This window comes from Sciurus vulgaris (assembly GCF_902686455.1).
Source record: "Sciurus vulgaris genome assembly, chromosome: 7".
In the NCBI taxonomy this organism is placed as follows: domain Eukaryota; kingdom Metazoa; phylum Chordata; class Mammalia; order Rodentia; family Sciuridae; genus Sciurus; species Sciurus vulgaris.
The window spans coordinates 20198128-20207957 of NC_136467.1; the positions used below are offsets into that span (position 1 = coordinate 20198128).

Here is a 9830-nt window from a genome sequence, read left to right on the forward strand (position 1 = left end):
AGGGACAGAAAAACTGGGGAAGCAAGAGATAGGAGAGAATGTTGGAACAATGTCTATAAGTAGCCAAGAGGACAACAGGAGCAACCACTGAAGGGGAGTAAGGGTTTTATGTAGAAGCATGGATAGGTCATCTCTAACAACAGTCAGGAAGGTGCAGGGTATACCTGTTATTTAATTTTAGGGGATTAAGTTTCCCTTTTCTTTCAAAAGTCAGGCACTTGTTCTGGATCCCATCCCTTGCCATATTCTTAAGGATTTTTTTTCTTATAATGTATCACCACCTAAATATGTCTTAATATTATTCATGTTTAAAAATAAAAAAACTGACTCTCCTTTACATTCCACCTCTACTTCCACCTCCTTAATCTTTTTTTCTTTTGCCCTATTTAACTTTTTGTCCCTAATATCACTGCAATGAGCCTCATAACATTATTGACAATCTACTTCTTGCTCTGCCTATACTCTCTAGATAAATCTTCCAGCCCCTAGGGCTTTAAGTAGCATTTATTTATAGGTGAATGACTCTTAAACTTTTATCCTTTAACCCAGAAATGCCCCTTTAACTCCTGGTTCAACTTTATATATCCAGTTCTATCTCAGTACACGTACCTATGTGCTCTGCATCTCCCCTGGGGTCCCTGTCTAATGGGGGTTTCAAGATTAACATGAGCAAAACAAATTGCCTTCTTACTGCACTCCCATCCACTAGCCTTCCTCTTCTTCTAATGCAGTACTATAATCCATAGTTATTTGGACAAAAAAATCTAGATCTCATGCAAATTATTATTTAAGTCTATCAACTCTTCCTTCAAAGGATATTCCAGGTCTGTTGACTACTTACTGACTCCACTGGTAAAACCATAGTCCAACCACCCCCTTACCATGCATCTTACTTGGATGACTAAAGAACTTCTTAGCTGACTTCTCTGCCTCCATAGCAGCCAAAAGGTTTGTAAAGCACAGTCTAATGTAAATTAAAATACACATTAAAACTCCTGGGCATGTCTGGTAAGACCCAGCGTGCTCTGGCCTCTATCTGCCTCTTCAACCTCATTTTCACCTCTGCCACTCATTTATAATGTATTTCTGCCATGCTAGGTTCTGTTGTCCCCTTGAACATTTTAAGATTCTTCCAAACATATTCTCTTCCCTAGGTCTATGCTGGTTTATGTCATTTCTTCTATTTGGATTCTCTTCCTTCTCTTCTTTGTTTACTGGCCTTGTTCCCATCTCTCATATTTTTTTCTTGGCATTATCTGTACATGGAGCTGTCTGATTTCTTCAAGTGTTTGTCTCCCTTCCTTCATTAGAATATTAGGTCATGGAGATCAGATAGTTGTTGTATTCATTGCTGAACTGCTCCCCACACACACACCCAGCACATTGATGAGTACCTGCCACAAGCAGACACCAACTGACTGACCACTGAATATAGCATATAATATGTGAAGTCAGTTTCTACTGAGTATTTTTAAGATGTTTTTAAACTTAATAATTGTTATGTACCTTCTAGACCTACTATTGTACACAGATTCTTAATTAAAGCAACAATAGAAGAAAGAATGCAAGCAATGCTGAAAACTGCTGAGAGGAGGTAGGTAACAATTTACTATAAGTAGATGGGGGAAGTTCTCCTGTTTGTTGAGTATGTGTTTAGAACGTCTTCACTTAGATGACAATAAAAAATATAAACAGATTATTTTTTAGAGCAAGAAAGGACATTTTGCATTCAGTATTCCCCAATTCTTTGGACATTTTGTATTTGACTTATTTGTAAAAATATTTAAACCATGTGACTTTTGTTGGCCACATTTGATTACTTTTTAAATGAAATCATCTTTATGCCCTATCTAAGCAAGACTTAATCTGATCTGTGTAAAACTAAATCTGTATAAAAACAAATTCAGTTTTACACAGATACTTGTTTTACACAGATACTTGTAAAATACTGCCTCATACTTGTTCACATAGATAGGAATATCTGAATTCAAAAACTTGGCTAGTGGTAATGTTTTCAAAGCATGAAACTTCCTAATATTTATGCTATAATTTTTCTCTTAAGTCATTTTGAAACAAACCAATACCTTCTTAGCTCCTGTGAAGTAGGTAGGATTAAAAGACACCCAAGGAAAAGGTGTTGCCTTTTAGAAGGGATTGTTTCCCCAGAAGCACTTTGTATAGCAAAGAAACTGCTTGAAACAGAAAATTTCTTCCACCAGTGGTGTATGAAAAGGGAGGAGACTAGCTACCCTGAGAGCTTTACACCTAAAACACAAAGGCTTTTTGTTGTTTCCATGTGTAACAGAAGTCAGTGATTTTTATTTTAGCTGCCTAAATAGAATAGTAGTTAGAAGAGCTATTGAAATTTTCTTTAAACAAATTAACTTTACATAGTAAGAATGTAGTTTGTAAGATTAGAACTTCAACAGCTGCTTGCAGGAGTCTTTCTCTCTTATTAATTGTTCAGGGAAAAAAATATTTCATGACAAAGCCTGAAAATAATATATAGAAGTCTTCATTTATTTTTGAAACGTTATAATAATAAATCTCATCTCCTACTTTCTTGCTGGATGTTTCTTATGACCGAATTGTAACAACTTAAGAACATATATATGTTTGGTCTTGTATTATTATAAATGTAATCTCTGATTCCTCGTGGTTTCTTTCTGGTTGTGTCCACTTGGAAAACCAGTCACACGAACTCATCAGGGAAACATTCCGAGGCCTCCGTCTTGACTGTGGCTGATCTGGCAGACCTGTTTACCAAAGAAACTGAAGAACTCGAATGAACTACATCTGATTAATTCCCAGACTAATGTATTAATAAACTTTCATAGCTGTACAGCAAAGTTATAAGTTTAAACAGTCCAGTAGATGTCAGTAAACACTGTTCCTATTTGAATGAATTTGTTTCCTTTTTTGGTTTTACACTGGCTGAGTACTTATTGAGCCCTTTTCAATATACTGTTTTCAAGTGATCTATAAATATTCCTAATTTTACACTCCTGATAAAACATTTATTTTTGTTCCAAAGAAAATATATCTGATGAGGCATGGGAATTGAGAGATAATGGGTGCTTTTTGATACGATCAATTGTAAAAAGAGTTGGAATAAGAAAGAAAGTAAACTAGTCTAGTTTTATATGACCTGATATATTCAACCAAGATAGGTCTCATTTTTGGAAAGTCCTTTAGTAGCTTAACCAATATCTTGTCAGTAATATTTTAAGTAAATGCTTAACTATAAGAACACGTAGTTATGTGAATAAGTTTAAACTATAACACCATGAGCAGTAACTTTACAGTAATCCAACCCCTAACAATAAGGTAATCTTAGGCAATTATTTGTTTTTGCTGCATCTTGCTACTAAATTCAAAACTCTGTAAACTTTCCATTTTTCTATTCTGTGTTAAGTGATATCAGTGTTAAGTGGCTAACTTTAACATTTTTAAGTGTACTAACATTTACTTTCTAATTATCTAACTGCTTTCTCTACTCTTAATTTTTGTTAAGTTTTTATATGTCTTAAGATTGATGTATCTGTAAATATTGCACTTTTTTATGATTTTTGTTCTTTACATAGAAATATGGCAGGGTTTGATTTTTAATCATTGTTATACTGATGTCGTAAATTGTTTTCCTTTCCCATGTTCTCATGTAACTAGACACTTTAGCCACTAATGTCTAAATTTGTGATTTTGCTATTTCATTTCAGTCATTCTTCCTTAAGGACTATGTTTGATCTTTTGAATGAGAGAATCTGTTTTCATATTAACAAATAATTGCAAGTGATAAAAACTTAGTGTTTCTTCTTTTAAGAGGAATTAATGGACTTTGAAATCATTAAATTGTAAGGAGTAGCATGTCGTAGCCATTAGACATAATATAAATATACTTGTTTTGTTTTCTTCAAGCCTTCCAAGTTTTAAATGACCCTCAGGACTCATTAGCTCCTACTTACCTGCCCAGAAAACTGTAACAGAAATAACCCCAGGATCTTATTCATCCAGGAGGCTTTGGTGCTTAGCTAAGGTGCATTTTTCTTACTCCAGGTTTATAGAGTGACATAACGCAGCTGAAGAAAACACACATTTTTGGTGCTTATTCTTCAGTTGAGGAGAGATATGCATTGGTTCTTTTGTATGAAATTAAACAAAATTATTACTTTGTAGCTCTTTATACCTAATAAAGAGCTTTCCTGTACATTTATGTGTTCAGTTTTCCTAGTAGTCCTGTGAAATGAATGTAATTAATATCATTCCTGTTTTAAAGATAGAGAACTAAGATTCAGAAATTGAGAAACTTGCCTATGACACATAGCAAATTAATAGTGGAGGCCAGGCACCCTGACTCCAAATCTAATGTTCTTCCACAAAATCATTTGTCGTACTGAGGTTCAGAAGACCCATGGCTATAATTTAATGAGACTGTTTCAGTATTTCTTTTTGTTCATTTCCTAATACTCCTTAATGTGCTGTTTTAGGGAAAACGATTTGATATGCTTCAATTTTGTAAAAAAAAGAAAAATACACATATATATACACTTATCTGTATTAGAGAATACTACTCTTATTTATTTCTGTAAAATACCTTTAATTAAATAAATATTTTAGTGGAAATGGAAACTAGAATTATTTAATTTCTAAATCATAGAACATATGGATTATCTTTGTTTTTGTCTCTCAACAAAAGATGTTAAAATTACTAATACTGCAGAATCCTGTGTTTTATATGTATTTGTTATATTTTCCAAAACGGTTGTGACAGTTCTTCCAGTTATTCAAAACGAATACACATTCCCTCATCTTGGCTATGGAAAGAATTTTTAAGTTGCCTTCCTCCATCATTTTATATTTTCTGAAATATCACTGCTGTACTAAGGAACCACGGAGAAAAAAATTTCATACCCCAAACCTTAGAATAGCCCCAATCCTTAAATGTGTTTGTATGATCTTCATTAAATGACTCCAGATGAGTTTACTGGGACTGAAAAGATCTATTGATACACAGTATAAACTGTGTAGACCTAGGTCCATAGCCTTTTTCGTCAAGCGCAGATAACTTTACTATGTTTATAGCAGCTTCAACTTTTCTCTTTGTATATAACCCTTAGTATAACAAGTCATGCATTGAGTTTTAGATCATCGTCCCTTTCATCTCATTAATACAACAAACTAAATATCCATATAATAATTGAACATGTAGCTACTAATATTTTACAAATAATAGTAATAGGTTATAAAATCAACTATTGTACAAATATTTAGGAATTGAATTTAGCCATGCAGGATTAAGCATTAACTCAAGCTACCTTTTCAAGAGGGCAAAAGAAGAAATTATGTCTTTTCCATGTTCACTAACCCTCCCATAATTTAATGTGCTTGAGTTCTCTGTATTAAACGACAGGATAATCTTCCATAAATGCAGAATTCACTTGTGCTAAATGACCAGTCTTATTTAAAATGAGTAAAAGGCATCTTTCATTTTTCTAGAATTTAGCTAAACAAAATCTCACAATAACATGCCGTTTCATAATTTTCAACTGGCATAACAATATAAAAATGAAATGTCATTACAACAGTACAGTACAGGTAAAGGAATTTTGAGCTTGCCTACTCTGATAAAGGAAATCCAATCTTCAAGAATGTTTTTTTCAAAGTGAGATCAGGTAACTTTTATAAAATGTTCTGTTTTTAAGAATGTGTCTGATCTCTGTTAAATTGTGAAGGCCATGTAAATGCTCATCACACATAAGGGTTGAATGTGACCACTTGCAAGCTTTCCATTAGAGGAAGGCAGTGTGAGTAATTGATAACCCTAAACGGAATTCAGGTCTCACAATAGGAATGTGGTGTTGCCTCTGAGTTACAGAACAAATAGTATCACATACAGAACACAGCTCAAGAACTTAGCAGGAACCAAAGTTGCCATCTCCAGCCTCACTCTGCCTTCCAGACAGCCTTTCAGGAGCACATGTAACTCTGAAGACAGTCATCCCACAACATAACTTGTGTCTGATTTCATTGTTTACTGCCCTTGACTCAACTGATTTTGTATGTTGAAATGTACTTTGTCATAATGAAACAAAATCCTTCCTATTGCAATTTATGTTTCTTTTCTTGCAAAATATAAATGGAATTTAAATAATCTCCATTACCTGTATCGTTATCCTTCATACAGGAAACCACTGTTAATAAAATCAGTAACTCTCTCCCCCTATCAAATGATGCATCCCTATCACCTTTTCTTAATAGTCTTCCTCTGCAAACTCATTTGTTTGGACTCTTGAAATTTTAAGACCAGTTTAGAAATCATTCAAAGAAACTTGTTAACATTTTGTTTTGTTTTTTAACCATAAAATGATATTTTCTGTTTTGATTATATCACTGACCAGGCTTTGCTCTATATAGTATTATACTTCCTGAAATGTTTTTTATTTTTAATTAATTTTATAATTTGCAGTCATGGGTCAAAAGTTGCAAAAGAAAGGTGTAGACATAAATTATATTAAATAATAAATTTATTCCATGTACATATACATGTACATAATACATTTATTCTAATTCTTTTCAGTCAAAAAGTACTTGGAGCATTGATTTTATGCTTACTAATACGTGGTTTATTCTCATGAAATTTCTGATATGTTTCAAGAAATCTAGAAACAGGAAAAAATCAACAATAAATATTGTTTTCAGAAACATTGATAAAATTAATATTTTCAACAAATGTCTATATTCAGTCTCATGCCTTCCATTATTTTTCTGCTTATTTTCTTCCTACTATATGTCAGACGAAGTAGGTGTAAGAAGAGCTATTTGATTCTCATTCTTTTATTTTGATATCAATAACTAATTATCTAATAGCAGTTAGGTAGATGATGTCTTCTCTGTGTTCTCACATGATCTCACAGTGCATATATACCCCTATTGTCTCCTCTATAAGGACACCAGTCATACTGGATTATGGTCCCAGGCTAGCAACTTCATTTAACTTAATCACTTTTTTAAGGAGACTTCTTTCTAAATATAAGTATATCTGAGATAATAGGGATTGGAATTTCAACACATGTATCGGGGGCCTGGGGCCACAGTTCAGCCCATAATGATAATTGAGAGAAATGAAAACATCTATCCACATAAGAACTTGTACATAAATATTCATAGTAGCAATGTTAATAGTATGTAAGTGAAAACACCCAAATATTCATCAAATGATAAATAGATGACTAAATGTGATAGGTACTTCCAATGCAATTTATTTGAACATGAAATGAAGTCTGGATACGTGTTACAACACAGATGAACCTTGAAAACATACTAGCAAAAGACATCAGTCACAAAATACTCTTATGTTTCCATTTTTATGAAATGACTGGGATAAGAAAATCTTTAGCAATAGAAAGTATGTTGGTGGTTGCTTATAATCTAAGAGAGGAGCTGGGGTGACTACTAATGGATATGGGGCTTCTTACCGGGTGATGAAAGTTTTCCATCCTTAAATCATAGTGATAGTTACACAACCCTGTGAGTATACTAAAAACAATTGACATGTACACTTTAAGTGGCTGCATTTTATGTTGTGTAGATTATATCAATAAGGATAGTTTTCAAATATTTTTTAATATAGCAACTTTCATTTTAAAAAAGTCATTTGGCATGCAAATGCTTTGGCAGAGCCTTTCATAGACAAAACTGAGACAGATGGTCTTCAAAATATGAGGCACGTGTTGCAGACAATATTGTCCTCAGGATCTGTGAGTCTTACTGATTTCTGGCAACCAGGGTTAAAATGTAGAATCTGTAATTGCCAGCTGTAATTGACACTCAAGAGCTTGCTGTACAACTGAAAGGACCAGTGCATAGGTGAAGTTCTTAGACATGAAACAAAGCTTTTAGGCTTAAACTCTCTCATTAACCCTCTTATGTTCTTAGACAAAGCCCTCATCTGGCACATTTGTCAGTTTGTAGTAAAAGAATCAAAAGACCTTCCAGCTCAAGTAATGGTTGACTTTAAAACATGTAACCTCAAAGTAGAATATTCTCCCCATCCCAGAAATATAACCCTATAGTGCCTGTCTTCCTTATTGCGTTAGTTGCACATAAAATTTCCATTAAAAGAATGCAGTTGTGGTTTGACCTGTGAAATGAGCTATAGGCTATGACAGTCAAGAATTCTAAACCACAGCATGTTAACAGTTTGGGCCAGATAATTTTTTTCTTGTAGAGACTCTTGTTTATTATGAAATGTTGAGCAGTATCCATGGCCTCTTCCCATTAGATGCCAGTAGCATGTCACATCCAAGTTATGACAAAGAAGAGTATTCTCAAATTATCTCCTTGGGGGCAATTTGAGAATCACCCATTTAAGGAAAATGAACAATTTTTTCATGGTAATAGACCATATACAACAAGGAAAAATCCATATGACTAATTTCTGCTTCACTTACACCAATTCTGTTCACTTGAGGTATTCAGAATGTCATGTACAAAACAATTTATCATATAATAAGTTTAGGTGACCATATTCTTTGACAAGTTTATTTTGACGATTTTCATATTTTGCTCTAAAGTTTGAACACAATGTTGAAATTCCAACTTGGAGCCACAGGAGTCAGTTGTTTATATATATACTGCCCTTGAACAGTTCATTGCATTTTTAAGTGAAATAAAGGAATAAAAATGTAATTTTATGATCAGTTTTGCCACCTAGTGAAAGATTCGCTGAAATTGTAATTGTAAACTGATGGATGTGTTAGTGAGCTTGATTGTGATTATTTTAGGATATTCATACATACATCAAAACAACATTATACATCTTAAATATATACTGTTTTATTAGTTCTTTTTAGTTACACATGGCAGTAGAATTCATTTTGAAATAATTGTACAAGATTGCAATATATCTTACTCTAATTAGGACCCCATTGTTATAATGTACACAATAGTGGAATTCACTATGGTATATTCATATAAGTACATAGGAAAGTTGAGATTCATTCCACTGTCTTTCCTATTCCTGTCCTGCTCCCTTCTCTTCATTCCCCTTTCTAATCTATTGAATTTCTGTTCATCCCTCTCCCCTGCTATTGTGGGTTAGCATCTACATATCAGCAAAAATATTTGACCTTTGGCTTTTAGGGACTGGTTTATTTCACTTAGCATCATAGTCCCCAGATCCATCCATTCACTGGCAAATGCCATAAAGTCATTCTTCTTTATGGTTGAGTAAAATAAATACTATCAGTTATACCTCAATAAAGTTGGGGAGGGAAAAGACTGCTATTTATTGACAGCTTGCTTGCTTTTTCTTTGCTTGTTGGCTTTGGTTTTTTTGTTGTTGTTGTTGTTGTTTTGTTTTTTTGTTTTTTTTTTTTTTTTTTTTTTTTTTTTGAGGTGGGGTCTCACTGTTCTGCCCAGGAAATTTATGAATTCCTGAGCTCAAGCAGTTCATTGCATTTTTAAGTGAAAATGCACCTCAGCCTCCCATGTAGCTGGGATTACAGGTGCCACCATCCCTGGCTAATAGTTTTTAAATACACTCAATGCCTTTACATTAAGGACATCAGTCAACATGATAGAACTCACATTGTCCTTCCAGTCTATCAACTAAATCACCTTAGCATGAAGGATGGAGTAAAGTTTTGGTACAATGCGCATCAAAAGTTTTAATTGTGAATTTATTGTAGTATGAACCTGTGGCATACATAGATGGCATCTGCCCACATTTTGGTCTGTTATTAATACAATACCACTTTATTATATTAATTTTGTGACATGTGAAGTCTTCACCTATCAAGTAAGTAGTCCTCATGCTCTGCCTTCTAGAAGCT

At 33.6% G+C, this 9830-nt stretch overlaps 1 protein-coding gene across 3 annotated transcripts in view; it reads left to right on the plus strand.

Moving 5' to 3' along the window:
- SHPRH (SNF2 histone linker PHD RING helicase) overlaps nt 1-4528 on the plus strand; it is an 83928-nt gene extending 79400 nt beyond the window's left edge. For all 3 annotated transcript variants that reach the window (XM_079146813.1, XM_079146812.1, XM_079146814.1), the window contains 2 exons: nt 1514-1594; nt 2693-4528. In XM_079146813.1, the coding sequence (XP_079002939.1) occupies nt 1514-1594; nt 2693-2789 (178 nt within the window). In that variant the 3' untranslated portion in view covers nt 2790-4528. The remainder of the gene's footprint in view (nt 1-1513; nt 1595-2692) is intronic.
- The last annotated feature ends 5302 nt before the right edge of the window (nt 4529-9830 follow it).